Source organism: Platalea leucorodia, assembly GCF_965183815.1.
Source record: "Platalea leucorodia genome assembly, chromosome: Z".
Classification (NCBI taxonomy): Eukaryota; Metazoa; Chordata; class Aves; order Pelecaniformes; family Threskiornithidae; genus Platalea; species Platalea leucorodia.
In genome coordinates, this window is record NC_138858.1 from 42,189,365 (window position 1) to 42,213,875 (window position 24,511).

Here is a 24,511-nt window from a genome sequence, read left to right on the forward strand (position 1 = left end):
AATCTCCAATAGTCCCTTGTTTGCAAGGGAAGCATGCGGAGGTATCGAACAAAAAACCCCAACTGGTACAATTTCATGAACTTTTGGGATCCAGACCACCTTTTGCTTCCTCCTTTAAGCAAGATAAAGGCAGGCAATGAATTACGGTCAGAAGTCTTCCAAAACCCAAATAATACCAGAACGTTAGTGTTGCGTAGTACTTTTTCATAATTGAAAAATTCAATCTCATATTGAATATTTAAAAAATGTTCTAATTTACAGATCTGTACTGAGTTTGCAACCGCTAGCCAATGAAAATGGAGTGGATGGAGAATATGATATGTGTGAAGGAATTACATTTGATGAAATTATGAAAAATGTTGACAGTTTATTACAAAGGAAATGCCAGTCTGTGAGGTCAACTAACCACTCACTTATCATCAATATTGTTCCTGTAAAAGACACATTGACATCTTCATTATGTGCAGAGGATCAATGGGATTTTCCATATGTTGTTCATTTATGGCCTTCTGTTCTTCTCCGCAATCTCCTTCCTTATCAAATTACTTATTCTGTAGAGGTAATTCCTTAATGTTTAAATTTTTTGTGATGTTTCACACCTATGATATGAAAGCTAAACAGCTATTTGAAGTACGTTTATAACTGGATATTAAAAGAAAAGGCTTCTCTTACAGTATATGTCAAGCAAGTTTACAGATCATGTAAGGGCAAGTCTGTATCTATAGAAATGAAACAGTACCAGAATGTGAAAAGTGGTGGTATTAGTCAGTAGTACTAAGTCATGCTTTAGATATGTATGCAAAGTAAAACTTACACTGTACAAGTTTAGCACTGTGGGAATCACTGTCTGTGACTAATTAAACAGTGTAGTTTTTCCTGTGAATTATGACTGCCTCAAGTGACATAAGTGGGTCAGCTTACAGTAGCATTTTATGTGCTGTCGCTGTCACGTCACTGACTTTTAGCAGTAGCATGGTTTAACGAATTCTCACAGGCCTGCCTTTTTGTCAGGATTTGGCTTGAAATGCAGCCTACTGCCAGACTTTATATTATTTTCAGATGAAATTAAACAATTAGATGCACTTTGACTCTTAATAGGCATTAATTCCAGGGCCAGATGAGAGCCAATCTCAAGTAAAACACCTAAAACATGTACAGTGTGGAGACTGGTTCCTCAGCACTAAATGTTTCATTCTATGGATCTGCTATGATTGTGTCCCACTACTTACGGATGTAGACTTGGGACAATAGAAATATAGATGGGAGACACCAAAACTTTTTTTTTTTTCAGATAGTCTTAATATTTAGTATTTGGACCAAATAGTAGAGTTTAATCATATAATTTTGTCACAAATGCACAATTACTAGACCTAGAGACTGTGGCCTCTATCAGACATATGGAAGTAACAGACTCTTTTCTGTATGTGTCTTACAAATTTCAATTTAGTGAGAGGAAGTCTGTCATTTAAGCATGTTTATGTATTTGAATTTGGTGACAGATTTTTTTGTGTGTGTCTTAAATATTGATGACCATGCATAGGTTTTCTTCTGTAAAATGTTGTATTAAGGTAGAACTATTAAGAATGTAACATAGTTAAATAGCATAATGAGCATTTTAAAATTTTGCCTAAGTAACTTGTATCTTAATTTTCAAAGCTAGGTAGAAAATAAAAGTTGATAGGAATTTTGAGTGTGATTCATGTAAATATACGCTATTTCGTTTTGTTTTTTTTTTTTTTTTTTTTTTTTAAGGGAAATGGGAACAAATATGACACTCTACAAGAAGGATGTTCAGCCCAGATCCATAATGCAGTCTTGGATCAAACAAAACTAGATTTGCAGTTGCTTAACTATCTTGATCAAAATTGGAAAAGTGAGTACCATATAAAAAGCAATCTACCGGACATCAGCTTCACGACGTTTTACTGCATCACGGAGTTGGATAAGACTGAATTGGATATTGCTGTCCATGTGACCTACACAACTGGGCAGATGGTTATAGCAATTCATAGTCCGTACTGGATGGTCAATAAAACTGGTCGCATGTTGCAATACAAAGCTGATGGTATTCACCGCAAGCATCCTCCGGATTACAAAAAGCCACTCCTTTTTTCTTTCCAGCCCAAAAACTTCCTCCAAAATAACAAGGTATTATATTTCGTAAAACCTGACAGCTCTGTACTCCCCTATGTTGTTTTATGTAAGCATTTTTACATTTTGAAAGTTATCTACACTATGCTATGCTCTGTAAAGGGCATGAAACCTACAATATCTCTGTCTAAAGACAGACTATTTTAAATAAGTGTTGTCAGATATGCTTGAGATGGGAATTTTACATTGTCAAAGGTATTGTTAAGAAAGAGATTCTCATCTTTGAGAGGAAAAAAATTCACTGAGAAGTGCTTCCTAAATAAAAGAATTTCCTTTATTCCATTTAAGCTGCATCAATAAAGGTCCTTATTCTAAATAAGACGTAGGAGTTGTGTAAGAAATGTAAAGCTGTGGTACCTGAAAAATGAATGCTGCTTGAAAAATGAATGCTTGCAGTGGTGGTTAGTAATTGGATCTGAGTTGGTAGTAAGCTAAGGTTAAGATGCAGTTTACCGTTTGAGTCTGCTATGTGAGTTTTTTAATGCTGAATATTACTGATGGATGAATGACACGAGAGAGATTACAAGACTGTGTTGATTTGCCTTTGAGATTTTAATTGTGGTAAGTTTCAGAAAGGATCCTTATATGGTTGCTTCCTGTGGAGTATTTTACACTTATAATGCTTAGTCCACATAGCTTATAACTAAGGGTGGCAGAAAATATCTTTGTGAGATGATACTGGCAATTGTTACGTCTTTACTTTTTAATAGAAACACCAGTATTTCCAGTATGCACTTATGTGTCTGTGTATATATATATGTGTGTGTGTGTGTGTACACACACACACACACATACTTTATATATGATTTTGAATGTTGTCAGTGTCTGTAAGTTAAAAATTAATTCAGGGTCCTTCTTCATAGGTGCAACTTATGGTAACTGACAGTGAACTGTCTGATCAGTTTTCACTGGACACTGTTGGAAGTCATGGTTCTGTGAAATGCAAGAGTCATAAAAAGGAATATCAAGTGAGTTAAATTAATCTTTCAAATTTATTACTTTCAGGAGATAGAAATGAGGTAAGAAAAGAACAGTATACTTCTTACCATGTCTTTCTCTTCACAGGTCGGTGTCACCATAAACATCAGCAGTTTTAATATTACTAGAATTGTAACTTTCACTCCATTTTTTATGATCTCAAATAGAAGCAAATACACTTTGGAAGTAGCTGAAGAAGGCAAGGAAAAATGGATTCCTATTGTCTTGCAACAGGTAAACTTATAAAGGAAGCTATTCTGAGTTGTTTCTGTAAGGAAAAAAAAAATTGGTTCGAACACTCACTGATGGAAAATATGAGCCATGCATAGTTTCAATGACAATGTCTGAATATATCATGCTTTTTCAATAAATTATCTGTGTCCTGTTAAGTTTTCTCAGTGTTGCTTTAGGACATACTGTAAGACTGGTTTACATTGTAATTAGAATGTTTTCTCTGTTACCTGCATCATAAATAGTATGAGAAAAAGACACGTACTGTTACTATAGTCTCTCTCTGTCTGTGCAGTGGCACTGAAACTTCTGTTCAGTTTTTGCAGTGGTATCTGATAGAGTGGTTTGGCTGACCTGGTACATGTCTTGTCACTTTCATATAGGAAGCAAATCCCTCATGTGGATCAGTTCAGATAGCTCCAATCTGTTCATCTGGGACTAGTCTCTGGGCTGTTTTTTAGTGCTTAATGCATCATTTCTAGAGAGGAATCGCTGGCCCCCAGGCCAAGTGGTGAGGAAGCGGCTTTTGGGCTTTTGTCTATGCTGCAGAGGTCTAGACTGTCGCAGACTGGACATGCGGCTTGGCTGTTTGCAGTACAGTATCCCACAATTACCTTTTGTGTGTGTTTTGAGTTTTGAGGCCATCATGCCTTCCTTCAGGACACACAGGAGAAGCAATGCCTCTTTGGGGTAGTGTTGGAGGTCTATGAAAGCTGAAAGTGATCCATGCTTCTGGGGAAGAGTGAAATCTCCCTCCTTCCCTTCCAATGAGACTTGAAAAGAGCATGTCCAGAACAGAGACAGAGTTTAGCCTAACAAATAGTGCGGTTGGAGGCCCTCTCGCTTTTCTTTAGCGTTGTAGGACTCCAAATGGTTACCAAAAATGCTTGCAAACTAAAATACCAAAGTTAAAAGAATATTTTAAATCAGATTCGTAACCAGATCTTTTTGTTACATTTTTGGTACCTTCAACATGCCCCTTAAGTGTGTATTTTATCTTTTATGATTATGGAAGAGAAATACTATTTAAATATCATTATTTCACTTTATGAAATCGATACTACTTGCTTGCTCTTTGTTGTCATTGTTCCATTGTGATTTTTGTTAGGTGTACACAATGAGGTTTAGATCTCTAAGTCCATTCAGATTCCCATAAAGTTTATCATTATTTTCAAAAGAGTTTCTTTGCTTTTACTCAAGAATAGGCTGTTTGCCATAAGCCTACACATTTGCTGTTTCCTAATATTACGATGTTCCTCTGAACCAAACTTTTGTTTGACTCTACATAGGTTTTGGGTTCTTTACATGCATGATTCCTCATCTAGTTCATTGATAAAGTTCTGAAATGGCAAAGGTGCCTATGTGTAGTTCAAATACATTGCTACATATATAATCTGTGGTTTTCCTGTGTTGGCTGCTTTATTGATATCCTTACAGAATTTTCTAGCTTGTCCCACAAGCATCATTGTTTCTCAGATGTTTCATAATTGTATTAATTGATCTTAGTCTCAGTTATCAAGTATCAAAGGAGGACTTTGTAGATTTTAGGATCACTCCTAATATCTTTTGAAAGATTAGATATAGCAGTTTATCAGATGGTCAACAGAGGAGTCTGTATCCCCTCTAAATTATTCCAGACTTCACTCTTAAAATTGCTTGCCATTCCACATTGTGTCAATATTTTCCCTTTTGATAAGCAGTCTCTGAAAATCTGTGCTGTGACAGTTAAGTCTGCCAAGGTTGTTCATTTGTAACCCTGTTGCTCAGTTCGGTATGTTTCCTATCCCTTCTAAATCTAGGCAGAGTCCAGCCACTATTGATCTGTCTTTGGGCATGCAGGACAGATTTCCAGGAACAAGTTCCTATCTGATCTTGTTCTTGAGATATGAAACTCTGCTACTATGCTAACCTAGATTTTTTTTTTTAATTAATGCCTGTGATTTTTTTTTGAGTACTTCTCACTTTACTCTTTTACATTAGGTTGATCTTCAAAAAAACAAGCTTACTGATATGCTAATTCATATCTCTGCTTGCTCCTCTCTCCCCCATTCTATTTTTGTTGCTTCAAGTTAAGCAGAGTCCTTCCTGCTGCTTTTCTTTATTATCCGTTCTTCTTTCTTAGTGACAGATAGCCTGTCCTCTCAGGGGAAGAAAGCAATGCTTGTATAGAACCCATCTCCTCTTGGACATGTTCCCTGTCTGGAAAGCAGTCCATCTATCAGAAACTTTAATTAGTATTTTTAGAAAAATCCGTTGTTCTTCAGACGTTGTAATAGAAGTTGTTGGAGAGTGATTACTATGAAATGGCTTGCCAAGGACAGTCCTTTGAATTAGGTATAGCACAAGACAGTTGACCAACAGACATCTTTAGGGAAAGAAAGAAGGAAAACATTGCTGAAGGCTGTACATGAGACCACTGCTAAATATAAATGAAAGATCCTATTATGGAATGGAGATTGTTGTATAAATGTAATATCTAGTGAAGCACGTAGCGAGTGTGTGGCAAAACATTTGGAAACAGCATCGTTTTGTGATACGTTCTGTGCCTAAAGACTGTTGCAAAAATTTATTTTTCAGTTCTCTGTGGTGAATTCTATAACTTCTTGTTTAGCCAATCCTTTTTACTTATTTTGGTTTTGATTTTAAACTTTCATTTACTGTTGACTGATTCTCCTTGAATTTCCTTTGAGCTCTCTTAATTTCCATGTTGAGACTTACTGGCTGTGGTTTATGCTAATTTACAACACAATTTAAATTTCCTTTGTCCGTAGGATACACATTGATGTAGATAACACCTTCAATCTTGCTGTTTAACTGTATTTTTTTCCTTTGTCTTCCTGCTTCCTGTGGTGTGAGAAACAATGGGAAAGGGAACTTAGTGGCATGGTAAGTTGGTGAACTAGTCTTTCACCATTGAAGATTTAATTCTAGGATTCAGATGCAGTTAAATATAAACATCTCATTCCTTAAGCTATGTTGGAGAAAGATGCTCCTGAAGTTTTCGGTGTTGCAGGTGAACAGTTTGAAATACAGGAAAACTGGTCTATCTAGACAGATTTCAGCTCTTGCTGGTTGAGAGTTATTGTTAATCGTAGCTTGTTCCTGTGGCAGGACTCTTTTAATTAGTTTCAAACTTTTCATTAGTTACAATTAAAACGTCTGTCTTCTCTGCCTCCTTGTCTTACCCATTTGGTGTGTAAACTATGGAAGAGAGATTGTCTGTGGGATTTGTAAACCCAGAATGGCTGTGATTTCAGTTGTGAATGTGAATAGCAGAACGTGCTGTCTGATTTAGCTGCCTAATGCTTCATATTTTATTTATATATATTTTATACCCACATATATGCGTGTGTATATGTATGTGTACATGTATTTTTTATACATATATATGTGAAGTATTTCAAAAGAACAGCTAGTATGCTGATGTCCTGCTTACTCAAGTTACTATGGGGTGTATTTATGCTAATATCCTTTTTTGTCATTGTCACTGTAAGATTGATTTGTAATTTATACTTATTTGGCAAGAAGTCTTTTAATGGAAGAACAGTTTAGTTGATTGATTTGATTTTTTTTTTTTTTTTGGTAACAAGCTTGGCCGTTTCAGTGTTGTAGCCATGCTCAGCTTTATACTCTCGATTTCATATACATTATCCATTTTAAATCTACTTCTTCATGTGAATATGAAGTCTTAATGTTTTCACTTTTAGCTCCTTAGCTCCTCGGTTTCTTCACTGTAGTCTGAATTATTTCTGACTTCCTTTCAGTTTATTGTGTTCAGGTAAGTAATTACGTTTAGGTTTTTTAATAGAGTTTCTAATCCAACTCACTACAGTTTTGGGTAGAATTTTAGTAGGTGAACTTCGGGCTAAAGTGAATGCCATTTAACATCTAGTTTGTTTTCTCACTTACTTCAAAATATCTGATTTTTTTTTTTTTCTAGTGCATTCCTTTTTGGCCTGAAAATGATGCCAACAAACTGCTTGTTAGAGTTGAAAATTCTAATCTCCCCCCAAAGAAGATAAATTTTGATAAGCAAGAAAACTGTCTGCTACTGCATTTGGACAACAAGGTAAATGGTTGCCTTTGGAAAATAGATTAAAACAACATAAGTAACAGTTTCATATCCATTCTAAAAACTTTTGGTCTTCCCATACAATCAAGTATTGGAAAACCTTAGCTGGGGAAAAGATTATGTGCGTGCAAGTGTATTATTCTCATTCTCATGCTCTCTCTTTCCGGTGTGTGTACACACAGATATAAGTAGGTGTTTTAAGTGCTTCTCTGCAAAGCAGGTTTGTAGAAGCTGAAACAGATGGTTGTTGCTAGTGTTCTCTAGCTGAGGCTGAGAAGTATTTACATCAGTTCTAAAGTAACACTATGTTACTTTGAAAAGTAACTTTGACTCCACTGAATTCAATTCTATGATGCATGTAGATTCATCTAGTAGTAGTTTTTAAATATATGAGTGTTTTCAGTAGTAGAACGTTTTGGAGGTCATTAATGCGTATGAATAGTTCAAGGATGATTCCTCTACTACCAGCCCAAATTTTGACAGTACAGAACTCCTCCATAGTTTTGATTACTAAGTGCAATGCCTGTTACCTAGTAGTTAGATCAGGGAACTATGTTAAAGATATATTAAAACAGGTTGTTTGTTTGACTATTTGATGGTTTTATCTTATGAGAGTAAAAGTTTTCCAAGATACTTAAATTACATTTGCTTTATTAGAAATTAATTCCACTGTTATTTACTTTATAATTTTTACATCTGATAGCTTGGAGGAATTACAGTGGATGTTAACCTGACTGAACATTCTACAGTAATTACCTTTTCTAATTATCATGATGGCGCAGCTCCATTTCTGTTGATAAACCATACTAAAGAGGAAATTATTGAGTATGGACAAAGGTATGTAAGAGTTTTAGTGTGGATGTCTGCATGGAGATGTGTGAACTGTTATTGCATGTATTGTAAGCATGCCTGTTTCTTAAGAAGCCTATTTTTTAAGAAATTGCTGTTTAATTTTGTCAGAGCACCCAAAAATCTCTTGTTTTATAGATTGAGAAGAATGAATTGTTAACAGAGCAGTGTTACGTAGTGCTAGGTGCCTGTTTGTACAAGTAAAGAAGCTGTTTTGTGAGCTAAAGAAGCTCTCTGATCTCTTTTTATATGAATTTTGTGGCCTTGCCCTCTACATTCCTGATGGGAGCAAAGGATGTGCTTGGCTTTTCTGGAATTGTGCAGGTGCTGACTGTGCAGAATAAGTAACAAATGACTTCTAAATGTAATTAGATTTGAGACTCTTACTATTCTATCATATTTAGTTGAGCTTTAGCTGAAAGAATGGGTTAAAAAGTTATGGGAGAGATGAGGGAATGGACTGAAAAATGGGTAGGTAGTTACATAAATTTTATCAAGCCAGACCAAAACTAAGATTATTTTAACAAATATGAATTATCTGCAATCAGTGAAAATTTGGGTCTGCACCTCCGTGCAGCTATACTGGTTCTGTTCTCAAGCTGGAATGTCTTTGCAATGCTTTGCTACTGCATGCAGATACTGTGCAGTGCTGAGAAGTGTAAGCATATCTACAGCATTCTTGACCTGTTTCTTTTTAAAGGCTGAACAGCCTCTACCGTTTTTTCCTTTCAGTCAATCAGAGCAGTGTTTAAATATTTTTACTTGAAAAGTGGAAGAGCTGGTAGTCAAATTAAGCTTGCAGCTGCATGTTCCTGTTTGTCTGAAGAATACCTTCAATTGTTTGCTTTGGTTTTTATCTATAAAGATTAGTAAGTTTTATCTTTTTAGCTGGCTTTTGGGCATCCCTAGTGTAAATTTAATAAGTTGTTTTGTAACTTTTGTAATGAACTATGGAGAATAGAATCGAATAGAGTATTTCAGTTGGAAGGGACCTACAATGATCATCTAGTCCAACTGGCTGACCTATACAGGGCTGACCAAAAGTTAAAGCATGTTGTTAAGGGCATTGCCCAAATGCCTCTTACACACTGACAGGCATGGGGCATTGGCCGCCTCTTTAGGAAGCCTGTTCCAGTGTTTGACCACCCTCTTGGTAAAGAAATGCTTCCTAATGTCCAGTTTAAACCTCCCCTGGCACAGCTTTGAACCATTCCCATGCATCCTATCACTGGATCCCATCGAGAAGAGATCAGCACCTCCTTCTCCACTTCCCTTCCTGGGGTGGGCTCCTTTCAGAGAGCTGTAGAAGACAAGTCTGCCAGTTTTTAACTGTATGTGAGGGGGAATGGAGTTTAAAATCTGTCTGAAAATATTGAGTCTACCCAGATACTAAACACTGCGCTTTTTTCCCTTCAGCAAATCATATGGGGAAACCATTCCTAAACAACAGTTTTTGAACACACTTTTCTTCTCTTGGAATATTAATGTTAGGCAGCACAAATCCTGAATTTTCCTTTCATGCGCATGTTTTTTCATGCACGATGTTTTAAGTTTTCATTTTCATTATTTGAAAAAATAATTAAAGTGTTCTTGTTCAAATGCTAAAATGCAAAAGTCATTGACACAAAATATTCATTGACATTTTAATTTAATATTACTTTGTTCTAGCTCCCTCAGTGAATTGGAAGACTGTCTTCAGCCAAATAAGGCAGTACTGTATACTTGGGCGGACCCAGCAGGATCTAGAAAATTGAAATGGAAATGTGGAAACAGAACTGAGGAAATTACCCCAAAAGAGGTACATTTATTATCTAAATCTCCTTTTAATGCTGTCTAATTTATTATCCTGTTCATCAGTGTATGTATGAAATTCTGGATGTAATGAGTATGATCTGCAATCTCATATGAGGGTCAGACACATAAAAGTAACGGTATTTGCTGGAGCTTGTGCTAATAAGCATTGTCTTCAGAGCAAAAGCATGTGTTTATGTGAGAGACTGCTGTAAAAGTCATAATTAAAAATTTCATTATTTTTCTGTACCTTTAAAAAATGTCTTCTATTGTTGTTCATGTTGCTAAGACTTGTGCATTTGCTTGTGGAGTAGAATGATGAATAGAGTTGTAAAAACTTTTCCTCTCTTGTTCGTAGGACAAAATGGAAATACTCAGCCTGGATTGTAGAAAAGCGGTCTATTTAGTGTCATTTTTTGAAGGTTTGCAGCGTATTGTCCTGATCACTGAAGATGAGAATGTATTTAAATTGACATATGAAAGTGTAAAAGCAGAACTAGCAGAACAAGAAATTATTCTGTCTTTGCAAGATGTTGGAATTTCGTTGGTTAATAATTATACAAAGCAAGAGGTGTCCTATATTGGAATTACAAGGTAACTTATTTTCTATGCAGCAGTCTAAAATGTTTAACTTCAGGTATTTTCACTCACTGAATTACATTTTGGGGTGCGATGAAAGACGAAAAATAACTCTGGATAAGAGTATTTAGAACTAAATCATTATGTTTTCCTGTTGTAAAGAAAAATGTTTTCACTCTGTTTTATATTAATGCATATGCTTTCTGTATTTGGCAAACTTCCCAATACATTGAACAGAAGTATTTCCTGTCCAATGTAGTTTGGGGAGTGATAATAGAGTTTTAAGTAGTAAGGTCTGTGGGTGGTTTGTGTCAGTGGATTTTTCTGTCTTCGTTACAGAAACAAATTGCTGAATTCTGTGTTGAAAATTTTGATGCAGTAGCAGCTTGTAGTTCTTTTTAGTTTTGATTGAGAAATTATGGTGACTTCAAGGCTCTAATACTTTAGGTTTTCTACTAAAACATTTCAGAGGGAAGCAGAAGAGAAACTATGTGATGCTTAAGAAATGTGTGCTGTCATATATTCAAACAGGGGCTTTTTAGAATGCTCAAGGGACACTTGTATATCATTGCCATAATCCACACACTTCCTTGTATTCGTCACAATGATGTTGCTAGAGTGACTGTTTTTTCTCTTGACTAATTCTTTGCACCACCCTGCAAAACAAACAAGCAAGAACTTGACATACACATATACTTCATGTATTCACATCTGTCATTCACAAAGAAAATCCCAGTGCTTACCCTGACCTGAGGAACTGAGCTCTGATAACTATGTAGATGGTGAACACACTCCAGTAAAAGTGGCAGCTAATTGCCTAGATTCAAAGTAGTGCTGAGATTTCACCGAGTCAGTGTTTTTTGCAAGCAGTCATCCATAGTGAGGTAGTCTAGCAGTGTTTATAGTTGGTGGTGTTTTCTTGTTAAACCCTGAGTGGATGTCAAACTCCTGAAAGCTCTTTCTGAGGATAAGAGATTATTCATTCAGTATGGTGAAGAAAGCCTTATTATGCAGAATGTTCCCATTTGTGAACGTCCTATTATAAAAAGAACGGAAAAGGCAGCTTGTTTTTAACTTGATGCAGAAACAAGTTTCACCATGCCAGTTCTGGGATCACAGCACGTTTGAGAGAGGGGCAAAAAAAAAAGAAAGAAAGAAAGAAAAAAAAAAAAAGGGGGGGAGGGGGGCGGGGAGGAAGGGAGAACTCCCAGCAGCAATTTCAAGGTAGTAGTCTATTTTATAGCTGTTGTTTTGCCCTTTAGATCATTTATTTTTGGTGGTTCTGCCATGGATTTATCTGAACACAGACACAGATGTAGCTAAAAGGGATTGGATTGGGGCTGTGTCTGGAAAGCTATGTGTTTGTGGGCTATAGAGTCACTTGTGGAAAGAAGAAATACCCTCCACCTGTGTGATAGTGTTGGTTTGTGCCCTATCATGTGCCTTCAGTTTGACTGTAAGGTGAAATCAGATAAGAGAGCTTCTCACAGAAGCAGTGAAAGTAAGCAGAAAAGAGTCCAGTGCTCTTTAAGGATGATTAATTATTTTGTTGTTTTATTAATAATAAAAGTAAGAGACAAAAGAAAAGAACCGATTTTAGGATACCATTTTAAAAGAAAAAAAAAACAAACCAAAACAAAAACCCCCACCATAAGATCGGTAGAGGAAACATGTAAACCAAAATCACTGTCTATTGATTTAAACCAACAGAGTGAAGAAACTACCTATCAAAAACAAGAGGCAGTTCAGGAGGCATTTCGTCTTGACTTGAAGTTCTCAATTTCTAGTAAATTCAGCTATGCCAAAATACATGCAGGTGTATATGCAGAAAACTACATTGAGATTGTAGAATAATGGATGGTAGTACTGTTGAAACTGAGCTTCCCGATTAAGTATCCTTACATGCCCATCTTCATCAAAGTGGGACATTATACAGACTTGCTGTTAACTTTTCTTTTTTGCATTATATTGGAGAGACTGGCTTCCACTTAGTACCAAGAAGGCAGTAGGTGATTTGGGTCACTTTTACTTACTACAGTAGTACTTTATGATGTGGTTTCTCATACTGTAGTTACAACCTATTAAAAGCCGTACTATGGTAGGTAAAACTTGTTTTAAAAGAGCTAATCCTTCTCTCTTGGTGCTTTGTTTTGTTTTCAAAGTTCTGATGTGGTTTGGGAGACAAAACCCAAGAAGAAGTCAAGATGGAGACCAATGAGTGTTAAGCAGACTGATAAATTAGAGCAAGAATTCAAAGACTACAGTGAGCTAACTCCTTCAGAAAATAAGATTATTGAGTTGGAATCAAATGTTTTGGTAATACTCATAGTTCTCTAATTCTGTTGTTTACATGTATACACAGGAAAAAAATAATGTATCAATTTTGCTATCTTTGAAGAAACTTCCAGTGAAAATTGAGATGATAGATTTACCTAATCCATTTGAAAACCCTTCTTTATCTCTGTCTAGAACAATATCTTTGGAAAAAAAATCCGTAGATGTTTGGAAGCTTGCTGTAGACTTTTTGTTGCTAGCCTCTAACTTTGAAATTGAAGTGTAACATTTTTGCAGGTCATGGGACTAAATATGCATAAAGCTACAGTAAAGAAACTTTGCATTTAGTTCATTTGTTATACCAGGGAGGTGGGCAGGGTGTTAGTTTGGGGTGGGTTGGTTGGTTTGTTTTAGCACAAAATTGTATTTTTCAAGTGCCTTACTGTGGGATAATTCAACTGTGTCATTCAACTACATACATATGAAAAAATAATTCCAGAAATTATTCTGGAATGCAGAAGCACATTATGCTCCAAATGCTGCTGTTCTTGTCTATAGATAAGTTCTAGATAACTAATTACAATTGTGTTGTAGGTAAATGAACATGGTATAGGTAAATGAACCAATTTTTATCTTAGTCATAGACCATTATACCACTCTGCCTTTCCTCTAGAAAGCCATGTATTAAACACTAGTAATCCCCCAAATAATGCAATATTTTGTAGTTTTACTTAAATTTATGACAAAATTTGATTGTTTTAAGTAAAGGAAAGTTTTGACATCTGACTTAAAAGCTGCAAAATTTTTACTGCCAAGCTATCTTTACAATGTTAATGAACAGTGTAAATTTCAAAGTATATTATAAAAAGCAGTCTTTTGAAACACATAACATACCAAAATGTCTTTAATAATATAATAGGTGTGTTTAACTCCTAATGGAATGAACATGAAAATTCAACAACCAAATGAGATTCCTATCAGAAGGAATTATCTGCCAGCTTTAAAAGTAGAATACAGTTCATCTGCACATCAGAAGTCTGTCAGAATTCAAATTTACAGGATACAGGTGAGTTGTCAAAAAACAGTGTGAGTTATTTACTAAGAAAAAGCAACTTTGGTGGAAACTTGGATTTATTTTTAGAATTGTTTGGATTTGTCATGTATTGAATTTAATTGTACTTTCATCCTAATTGCCTTTTACATCAGTGCTTCTTAATCTTTGGAAATACTACTTAAATGCTTCTGGAAAAAAAACCCAGACAACTATGACTGTTCAGGAAAAACACCATTCATCTTCGATACTTTTTCTTGTGGCTTTTCTTTACAACCAACAGAAAAATAGGTACAATTTGTTGTCTTGCATATGTTCAAATTTTTAAAGACAAATCCTTTGCAAAAATTCTGCGGACCATTTATTACCACCAACTTGGAGAAGCTTTTCAAGACTATTTGAATTGGATTATTTAATTTTGAAAATAGAGATAGTTTGACCACAATAGTGGCTTTTTTTCTGCTTTTGAATTAGTGGAATGCTACAGGTAATGTTCATAATTGTTGTGTTTGCCCTGATTTTAAAATATTTCACTATTGAAAAGCTAATGTGCTGCACCTTGTCCTGTCCTTACCCCTATTAGATACAAAACCAGATTCCTGGAGCCATATTTCCCTTTGTGTTCTATCCTATTAAACCTCCAAAGTCCATCACCTTGGATTCAGGTTTGTTGTTCTAGTTTAACATAATCCTTAATTCTGAAATGACAAGATAACTTGCTTGTACTGAAGTTAACAATGTCACTTTTATCAGATGAAGTCTGTATAAGCTTACTGACTACAGATAACACAAATACTAATGTTAGAGATAGGGAAGCAGTTTTCTCTACAAAGGTGAAATACAGAAAACCATTTCAACAGTTAAAAGTCAGAAGAAAACAAAATTTTTTTCATCCATTGATATGGTACCTTTTGAGTGCTTCTCTTTGGCACACTAATTCAGTGCTCTTGGAGAGTGTAACATGAAAGTTAGATTTGGATCAAGCTTAAAATGGGCTTTTGGCAGTTGCATTCAGGCTACAACTAAAACTTAATGCTGACTAATAGAGGAGAAGAGTTGCCTGCTGAAAGTAAAAAAAGATCAGATTGTTGCTTATCTGGATGGTAGTGAATCTGTTGCACTGTTTCTGTATTACTTGCATTTGGAGTTCTGGAGCAGTGAGGTTGCACTTTTCATCTTTAGTCATCTGATTTTTTCCCTACTGCTCCAAATAAATTATTTATCTTAATCATGTTGTTTAATTTTTTTTTCTTTGCTTGCATGCAATAGATGACCTAGTGACCTATCTGAAATAATCTTAACTACTAAGAAAATAAATGTGTAACAGTGCCAGTCTAAACTCAAAATTGCTATGTGAGGCACCATTTATAAGCTCTGTAGATGGCAAATTATATTTTGCCTTTTTTCTATGTAGCTTTCCAACTTCTCCATTGTTGGGAGCATAGAGCTCAATGTCAGTATACTATGTGATGAACTGCAGTCTTCCATTAACTTGTTCGAGGCAAAGTGACTTGGAAGACCTGAGTAATCTCAGGAGGGATTCTGGACTGAGACAAAGAATACTGCTTGTAATTTTGTACAGAAGCTAATAAGGTGTCAGGTGTTTGTTCTAAATATGATCAATTTCAAACTAAAGTGCATAAATCTGCAGAATTCCTTTTTTTATTTAGTTTATATTTTTGTATCAGTCATTGTAAAATCTTATTCTATGACTAAGGAAATTATATAAATCTAAGATTTTATCAATATCAATTTGCTTTTAATTGAAAGTGGTACATTTTCAGAGATCAGTGAAATAGAATTTTGATGTTTCATTTGATCCTTGTCTTCCTATTCCTTTCTGTTCCTGCTCTTTTCCCTGCCTTAGTTGTTTGCCAGTCATATCCATTATGTAATCCTACTTCACAGGATTGAGAAAATCCTGAACATATATGACATTTTCATATTAAAAATATAAAGGTATGTATATCATACAAAAGTCTGTGCTGATCTCTTTTTATTTTACAACTTCATAGCACCAAAACCATTTACTGATGTCAGTATTGTTATGAGAACCGCAGGACATTCACAAATATCTCATATTAAGTAAGTATTTTGACATGTACAATCTCTTTTGCTCTTGACTATGTTTAATCAAGCTTTAAACTTAAAATTATTATGGGGCAAACATAATGCAAGATAACTTCACACCAACTCATTCACAGAAAGATCGGAGTACTTAAAGAGAGAGGAAAGCTCAGCCCCCTTTATTATCCACATAATTGCAGAGTAAAGCAGGGACTTTTAAGTGTCTTTTTAAGGCAGATTTTTAGTCTTTTTTAATTTAGAAAAAACTCTGTGCTTAACAGTGCTACATACAGTGCTAAATGCTGCTACTTGATGAAAATAGTTCTGGTTACAGGAAGTGTGTTTATCTTACACCACTATGGGAAGCTTCTTTTCACCAGTAATGGTGAATCCCTCAAAAAAAAAAAAAGTACCTGAAGTCAATACGTAAGTGGCCTAACTACCCTAGATTAAGTTTTACGTGTTACACTTTTTTGTAAAACACCTTAATAATTGTTTTTTGTTTCATGTGTAGGTATTTTAAGGTCTTGATTCAAGAGATGGATCTCAGATTAGATCTTGGATTCCTGTATGCACTGGTTGAATTCTTTACACAGACTGATGTGCCGAGCGACCAAGAGGTAGAAACCTTTTGTTTTTTAAAGATGAATAGATTTGAAGTTTGTAATTATTCAACTTGTATTTAAAAAAAGAAAAAACAACTTGGTCTTCTCTGTCCGTAACACTGGTTAATTGCTGTGTCTGGGACTAATATGAAGCTGTGAGATTTTTAAGAGTTACTGTTGCCTGAGGCAAACAATAAACCCTTTCCTTTATCCTCATCTTGCATGCTATGCAAAGAAGGGTTCAAAACCACCTGAAAAGAATGAAACTAATGCTATTGTAGACTATTTGGTCTAACTAATGCCTGAGGGATCAGTTAATTAAGAACCCAAGACAGGAAGGAAGTGAAAATAATACTCCCTTCCTCAATGTAGCTTATTTAAAAAAAAAAAAAAAAATCTAGGAAAATCTTGGCCAGGAAATCACTGAAACTTATCTGCCCATGAAAGCAAGAGAATGTAAAAGGAGTGGAGAGAGAGGTTGATTAGAAAGTGAAAGTGTCTTCAGTAATTGTATGCAAAGTTATAAAATTGGAAGATGATGTAGCTGACATGTTGATACTAAGTGGAGAGGGGAGGGCATTGGGAGGGAATTGAATTACTGGACAGGGAGAATGAGAGGAGTTTGTGCAGTAGAAATAAAATAAAATATTATTATATGAAGTGCAAGGTAGTCTGCTTGGGAAATAATAATGAAAACTTCAGATAAAACCATAAAGCAAAAGAGGAGCCAGAGTTACTTGGATTTGCCAGAGAAAACCAAAAAAGGTAATAAGCTGTATAGATACAATGCAGTTCTGGTGTATATTGGGCATGCTGTTCTTGTTAAAAGTATTGAAATTTGAATGTCAATACACAATGAAATGATAATAAATCATTTAGCAGAAAGTCTATCAGTTTTGTCTGTATCTCAAAAATGCTGCTAGTGAAAAATGAACCCAAAATATTTGCATAAAAGAGCTGCCTGGATGAGTGGAGCAAAAAGGTCCTTTTTGATGGGGCATTAAAAGGTATTGTCTTACTGTGGCAAGTGAAAGGTATGACGGAAAGGCAACTTAGTTTGCTTTTATTTCCCCATATCTACATATCAGAGATTAAAAAAAGTATTACTGCTCAGGGATTATACTAAAATAAGGAGAAAAGATTAAAAAGCTGCTCCAGTGTAAATATAAATTGAAAATTAGAAGGAAGTGTGGAACAACAAGACAATTGATTTCTAGAATAACATTTCAAGCAAGATAGGAATCTTGTTAGAATTTTGTAAGCTTACAGCAAAATAAATTCATGTAAGAATTGTCTGCTATGGGTTATAGTTTAGTAGATATTTTCATCTAAGTAAATTTGCTACTCTTGCATGGTATAATGTATTAAATATACGCTTAGTTTCCTACTTTTGTTTCTTAAGCATACGGAGTTCTTTGTTTTGAATTTTAAAAAGAAGATTCTGATTTTGGTGGGTTGTTTGTAGCTTGTTTTCTGGCCTGTTACAAAGGAAAACTAAATGTACTGTCCAGTTCACAGAACACTTACGTGGTTACCTTGAGTTTGGGGTTATCAGGCATGAAGATCTTGTTGATTCTTCTTAGTCCTGTCTGTCTTTCCTGTTGCTGTAATTTTCTATGTGGGAATATGTAGTCTAAACTGGTGGTTCCCAGCAGTGTGCTAGGGCATACAGTCCATTACATCTGTTGATACCAGGTGTACCTGTGAATTCTAGATTGTTACGCTAGTTTGAAAAATTATGTTTATTTTCAATGCATGGTTGTGTAGTGGAAAAAGATACATTGTTGTATTTTATTCTCTCTTTCCCCTCCCCGTGGAAAGATGAATGATTTGAGATCAGCATTGTGAGACGAATCACTGAATCCAGAGATTAGAGGAGGCCCTCTTCTACAATTTCATTTGTAGTGGAATTGAAAGGCATAATTTTAGGATTTGATCCCTACTTAATATTTAGTGCCTTGACTGTTTAGCTTGTTTAAGTAGCATGGTGGTACCTGGGTCTACTGTTCTGAAAGGACCTCTCACATTATTTTCAGCTACAACTTCATTTTCTTTGACTGGTTAAGTCTTTTCTGATTATAATTTTAGAATTGTTTTTATTTAAAAATCTTAAAATGTTTTTTGTACTTGGCCAGTTCTTCAAAAACTGTTGTAAAGGAACGCTATCTTTTGAAGGAGAAAAGAGAAAAGGGCTAGGTAGAGGTCTTCTCAGAGTATGTAAACGTCTAGTTTCTATAAGACAGAAAATAGTCTTTAGTCTACTTTTTTGTATTTAAAAACGTATGTGCTATATTATGTGTTCAGAAGGGTATATATGTATGCCCTTTGTTTGACCAAGGTGAAAATTGTCCAAACTTTACTTGAAAATATTTGATATTTGAACTTTCATAAAAATAGGTTGTTTTTTTGTTTGGTGGTTTTTTTTTTTTTTTTTTTTACTATTAAATAGATGCATGCTGGATTGTCTTTTTATACATATGTTTCCTCCTCTTCATACAGAAAAAGGCAGCAAACGAACTCTAGTTAAAAGTCCTCTAAAATGTTGATGCTTTAAGTAAAACAGGTCAGGAAAGTATAAGTAGTATTAGTTCATGTATTGCATCTCAGTGACAAATGCATGGTAGTTTTATATACTCTAAATTTTAAAGTAATATTTTTTTGAAAATGCATTCACAGCTAGAACTTTTCAAAAAGGATGTTGAATCTCTTCAAGAAGAACTGATGAGTGTGTCATCAATGGATACATCACAAATCAGCTTGTATGAATACTTCCATATCTCTCCAATTAAGGTATACCTTTTTCACAGTACAGCTTGTGTTTGCTCTCTGGCTGAAGAATTTTTGTCTCCTGCAGTATGTTAGGCACTGGAAATGAAGAAACATAGAGGTGATAAAAAATAAAATAAAAATGTCCCAGAAAAGTGCTTTCATTGTAACCACTAACTTATATGGGGTTTACATTAATATTTATTAAATATTTATATTAAAAGTTCATTATTTTGTTTCTATCCATTACTTCCTTCATATACAGTAATTCTTTCTATTATTTAAGAGATCCTTGCAAAATGCTATACTTTGTGTGCAGACAGTGTGTTGTGGGTTGAGGAATGAGGTAATTTCTAAATAACATTTGCAGCCAGCATTACTGTGCAATGGCATTTTCTGCTTTATCATTAGTTACTCACTGGAAAAGCAGTTTTGTTTTTTGACTTGAGTAAATTCTACTTTTGGCTATTTCCTCATTCCCATGACCATTCAGGTACAGTTGTTGAATATTATGTGCATACTGATACGGAAACAACAGCCTGTTTGCCCAAATCTAACTCGTGCATTTTTAGCTTACTGGTCTTCGTTTTTTGATTATTTGCCTAACTGACATTGTTAAAGCTGTGATGGTACTTTATAGGCTATATAACAGTTCTTAATAAGAGAATCTCCCCTCCATCCCATGGGAAATAGATCAAAGAACAGTTTGAGTTTCACCTCTTTACAGTATCTGATGAGATGGTAGAAACGGTCTGCTATTAGAACAGGTTATTCCAGGAAGTGCTTGACTAGCTTTATGTAAACAGCTTAGCCTAGCTCATCCCATGTATATTTAGCAGCTGTTTCAGTGTATCTTCATTTAGTTGTTCATAGGTATGTCTCCAGTCGTTTTATTAAAAAAGCTGCTCAGGACTTGACAAAAGTAAAATGCCCTTTACATGTTAAGATAAAAAGGTAAACAAAAACTTTTTTTTTTTTTTTAATGTACTGTCATATTTGACAAGAAAAATTACATGGCCGAGTTAGGATTAAATAAATGGGCTTCAAGTTCTAATAAAAGATTAATTTTAACAGTTATGAAGTTACTATAGAGCTGTGAATTAAGTGACGATGATTCTGCAAGATGAGCTATGTATCTTTAAAATGAGCTATAGATAAGCTCTGTTATACCATAAATTTAATGAATGACACATAGTGGTGTCTTCAGAGAATCGGAAACAGGTATAACTTATTCTCGTCTGATTTTGCAAACTGCTGAACACACTTCTGCCATTTGAGCAATTTTCCTGAATGTTTTTCTGTTTTGAGACTGTCACCTTAATTTCTGTGAAACAAATACTTAGGTCTTCACAGGTGGAGTTTTTCTTGTATATATGTTACAGTGTTTATTTAGCACTTGTAAAACTTGTGTTAATAATAATTTGTGTTCAGGCTTTTTCTTCTCATTCTTGCTTGGACAGCATGCTATGTTATCATTTTCAGTTTGCTTTGATTTTGGGTATTTGTTGTTTTTGAAACAAGCTAATAACCTAAATTATAGCTAAAAGATTCTGGAGACCTTATCTGAAAACATGAGTAAGCAATTTCAAGTTCTTGTTTTCTTAAAGGTAGTTCCAGTTATTCAGTTTGACTTTAAATGTCAGTGGTTTTTCATCACCCTACATGGTGTATTTATGTTCTCTGTTATGAAGTCAGTCTGATTTCAGTCAAGATTAGAAATGTCTTATCTCAATTTTTCAATAGTCCAAAAGATTATAAAATAGAAATATAATACTTCCAATAACCAACCATGTTATTTCCCAATCTCATTTTTATTCTTTAGTTACACTTAAGCTTTTCACTCAGTACGGGTGGAGAAGACAGTAACAAAGAAGAACGAAAGAATGAATTGATACCACTTCAGTCCTTGAATCTCCTGCTGAAGAGTATAGGAGCCACCCTCACAGATGTACAAGATGTTGTCTTTAAGTAGGTTAAAAAATATAATTGTAAAGATTACTTCCAAAGATTAAACCAACATTACATATGTTAGATTTTATTTTGCTCTGCATAATAAGAACTTTATCTTTTCTTTTTTTTTTTAGGTTGGCATTCTTTGAACTCTGCTATCACTTCTGTACTACACAACAGCTCCAATCGGCAGTTGTAAGGCATTATTCAAAACAGGTTAGAATAAATAAATTTAAGTATTTCTGTAAATTTATATTTTGAAAGCGATATTGTGCACTTTGGTTCTATGAAAAATCAATAAAATTACTTTCAGCCTTGTATGTTTGTACAAAGGCTAAATACATAAACACATACAAAAGAATTTCTCATCAGTTGGATTCTACTGCCTTTATTTTGGGGGCGAATACCGCTTCCAAATTATGACTAGAGGAAAAGTGGCATGGATAACAGAACAACTTTCTGGAATGGATAGTGGAAGCAAACACAACGCAGCTCTGATAGAGCAGAATTGGCATCAAAATATTAATGCTTTTTCTTGGACTTAGTAGTATATGAATTATGATCCCTGTTTGGCCTTTGTGTACAGTTAAGGTCCTGTCATCCAGTGGAGAGAATCCAGCAGACTTGCTTTTGCATAAAAGAATTAGCCGTCTTCTATCCATCCATCCATCATTAATAATAAGGGATTCTTTGGACATACTAATTTAGTGCTCTGTCCATCTTTAAAGGAGAAAAAACTATACAGGGTTTTCATTGGGGAATGCGTTATCCATTGTTCGCTGACTCTTCCTTTTAACGGAAGGAAAATTTGAAATCTCCTAGCACATGCTCAACCTTTTTTAAAATCAAATTACACGTCATATAGATGTAGTTATAACGTTTTGCAGTGACAGTCGACAGAATTTTCTCAGCATATGCAAACGGACCAAATTTTGTCCTGTAGTATGAGAGAAATCTAGGTAATGTGCTTGCTTTGTAAAATCTCAAGAACAGTAATGTCAGTTATTTGTGAAATGCTTGTAAGAAGTAACATTTATTTGGCTGACTTAATATGATTTACTCACTGTAAGATCCTTTTTAATACAACTACTTCTACTGTTCCAAATAATTTTGAGTTTTTTATATTAAACTCATGTAGCTTTGACTTTTTTTTGATCTGGGTATACTACACTGTTTGCCTTTGTTTTAGTGTAATTTCTGAAATATTTTTACTAATAATTATTTTTATTTTAGGCTATTAAACAGATGTATGTTCTTATTCTTGGCCTTGATGTCTTGGGTAATCCGTTTGGATTCATAAGAGGCTTGTCTGAAGGTGTAGAAGCATTCTTCTATGAACCTTACCAGGTGAAAATCTCTGGTGCCTTCTTATGAAATGTAGCACAAGTAGATAGATATGAATTATATTGAAAATGTTGATATATTAATACCTTTTTTGGTTTTAAATTTAGATTTAGAATTGAAAATTTAAAGTGAAAGTGCAAGGAAAAGTTACTGGAAAACTCAAGAGATAAAAAGGAGAGAGTCATATGTTTAACTTAATTCACAAAAGACTGTTCCTTATGGTGCTTATTTTAAAATAAATCTGCTTTTTTTTCCATTTGCCTTAAAATAAACAGACTTTAGGGAATGACTATTCTAAAATAGTCTTTCTTTCTCTCACAGGTGCTCTTGTGGGCACTTTCCTACTTTCTCACTTGGTCTTGCGCTCTTGTTCTCTTTGTTATCTATAAATTCCAATAGAAACGTAAGATGTAAAAATATGTAACGCATACTATTTGAAGCTTAACATAAATGCATCCCTTTTTTTTCTTAGGGAGCCATCCAGGGTCCTGAAGAATTTATAGAAGGAATGGCACTAGGACTTAAAGCACTAGTAGGGGGAGCTGTTGGTAAGTTTCAGCGTTATGATGGTAGTATACTTAATAGTAAGCAATATAGGTGAGTAATTGTAAATTGCATTGGCATTTTACTTTGTTTTATTTTCCAATAGGTGGATTAGCTGGTGCTGCATCGAGAATCACTGGTGCTATGGCAAAAGGAGTAGCTGCAATAACTATGGATGAGGATTACCAGCAGAAAAGGAGAGAAGCCATGAATAAACAGCCCACTGGTCTGAGAGAGGGTATCACTCGTGGTGGAAAAGGATTAGTTTCTGTAAGGAGAAAAAAAAAACTATTAAAAGATTAATGGATTTTATGCAGGCAAGAGTAACCAATATAGAGGCTGCCATGGTCACCAGAGACTTGTTACTCTTTATTTTAATCCTGGTTTTGCAAATATATGGCCACAATTGAGTGATAGTTTTAAAGAAAAATATATGAGGGTAGAAGAGAAGGTAGGAACTGTGAAGCAGGTGCTTCTAATTCTGTTAACTTGTAGCGAATTTTAAAATACTCCAAAACATACTTTGAGGCTACTCACTGATGAAGTAATAAGAAAAATGTAAAAAATTAAAAATATAATCTGAAAGCATATTTGTAATGTCTCTTGTTTCTCTTGGTAGGGTTTTGTCAGTGGCATAACAGGAATAGTTACAAAACCAATAAGAGGTAAGTTCAGGTCTTCTGATGCATTAACTGTTCATATGATGGTAAATTCTTGATATTTGATGAGACATTAAAAATCTGAGTTACAAAACTTTTTATAAACATTTTATATTCCCACTGACTTCTAGTTTAAATGTTGTTTATGTGAACTTTGTGTGGAGGAGACTATGTAGTTGCGTATCAAATAAGATTTGTAATTAAATGGTAGTTAAGTTTGTTAAGATTGTAAAACAAACTCAAAAGTGTTTTATAATGATTTGCTGCACTTAATCCTTTTAGGAGCTCAGAAAGAAGGAGCAGCTGGTTTTTTCAAAGGTGTTGGAAAAGGCTTAGTGGGAGCAGTAGCTAGGCCTACTGGAGGAATCATAGACATGGCAAGCAGCACATTTCAGGGTATTAAAAAGTAAGTAAAATAAGTATGAAGAATGATGTATGGCATGAAACACAATAGTAGTAGCAGTGGTACATTGTGTCTTTATATCGCTTCTGTGTCAATGTTTCTGGAACTCTCAACTTTGTCATTAATACAGATAAGCTAGAAAAAAATCTTATCCATATTGTTTTTTATATAATAAATACGTGGCTCTTTAAAAAATAC

At 34.6% G+C, this 24,511-nt stretch overlaps 1 protein-coding gene across 6 annotated transcripts in view; it reads left to right on the forward strand.

Annotated features, from left to right (window-relative positions):
• The window catches only part of VPS13A (vacuolar protein sorting 13 homolog A), a 110,625-nt gene that overhangs the window by 67,331 nt on the left and 18,783 nt on the right, over positions 1-24,511 (forward strand). For 5 of the 6 annotated variants that reach the window (XM_082336642.1, XM_082336643.1, XM_082336645.1 and 2 more), the window contains 21 exons: positions 262-559; positions 1,753-2,148; positions 3,015-3,119; positions 3,217-3,363; positions 7,301-7,429; positions 8,136-8,269; positions 9,950-10,079; positions 10,431-10,666; positions 12,814-12,967; positions 13,845-13,991; positions 14,560-14,641; positions 15,992-16,061; positions 16,558-16,663; positions 19,325-19,438; positions 21,237-21,382; positions 21,499-21,580; positions 22,598-22,711; positions 23,181-23,256; positions 23,358-23,521; positions 23,871-23,916; positions 24,193-24,316. In XM_082336642.1, coding sequence (XP_082192768.1) covers positions 262-559; positions 1,753-2,148; positions 3,015-3,119; positions 3,217-3,363; positions 7,301-7,429; positions 8,136-8,269; positions 9,950-10,079; positions 10,431-10,666; positions 12,814-12,967; positions 13,845-13,991; positions 14,560-14,641; positions 15,992-16,061; positions 16,558-16,663; positions 19,325-19,438; positions 21,237-21,382; positions 21,499-21,580; positions 22,598-22,711; positions 23,181-23,256; positions 23,358-23,521; positions 23,871-23,916; positions 24,193-24,316 — 3,000 coding nt within the window. Of the gene's footprint in view, positions 1-261; positions 560-1,752; positions 2,149-3,014; positions 3,120-3,216; positions 3,364-7,300; positions 7,430-8,135; positions 8,270-9,949; positions 10,080-10,430; positions 10,667-12,813; positions 12,968-13,844; positions 13,992-14,559; positions 14,642-15,991; positions 16,062-16,557; positions 16,664-19,324; positions 19,439-21,236; positions 21,383-21,498; positions 21,581-22,597; positions 22,712-23,180; positions 23,257-23,357; positions 23,522-23,870; positions 23,917-24,192; positions 24,317-24,511 lie in introns of those variants that run through there. The other variant, XM_082336647.1, reaches the window with a different exon arrangement.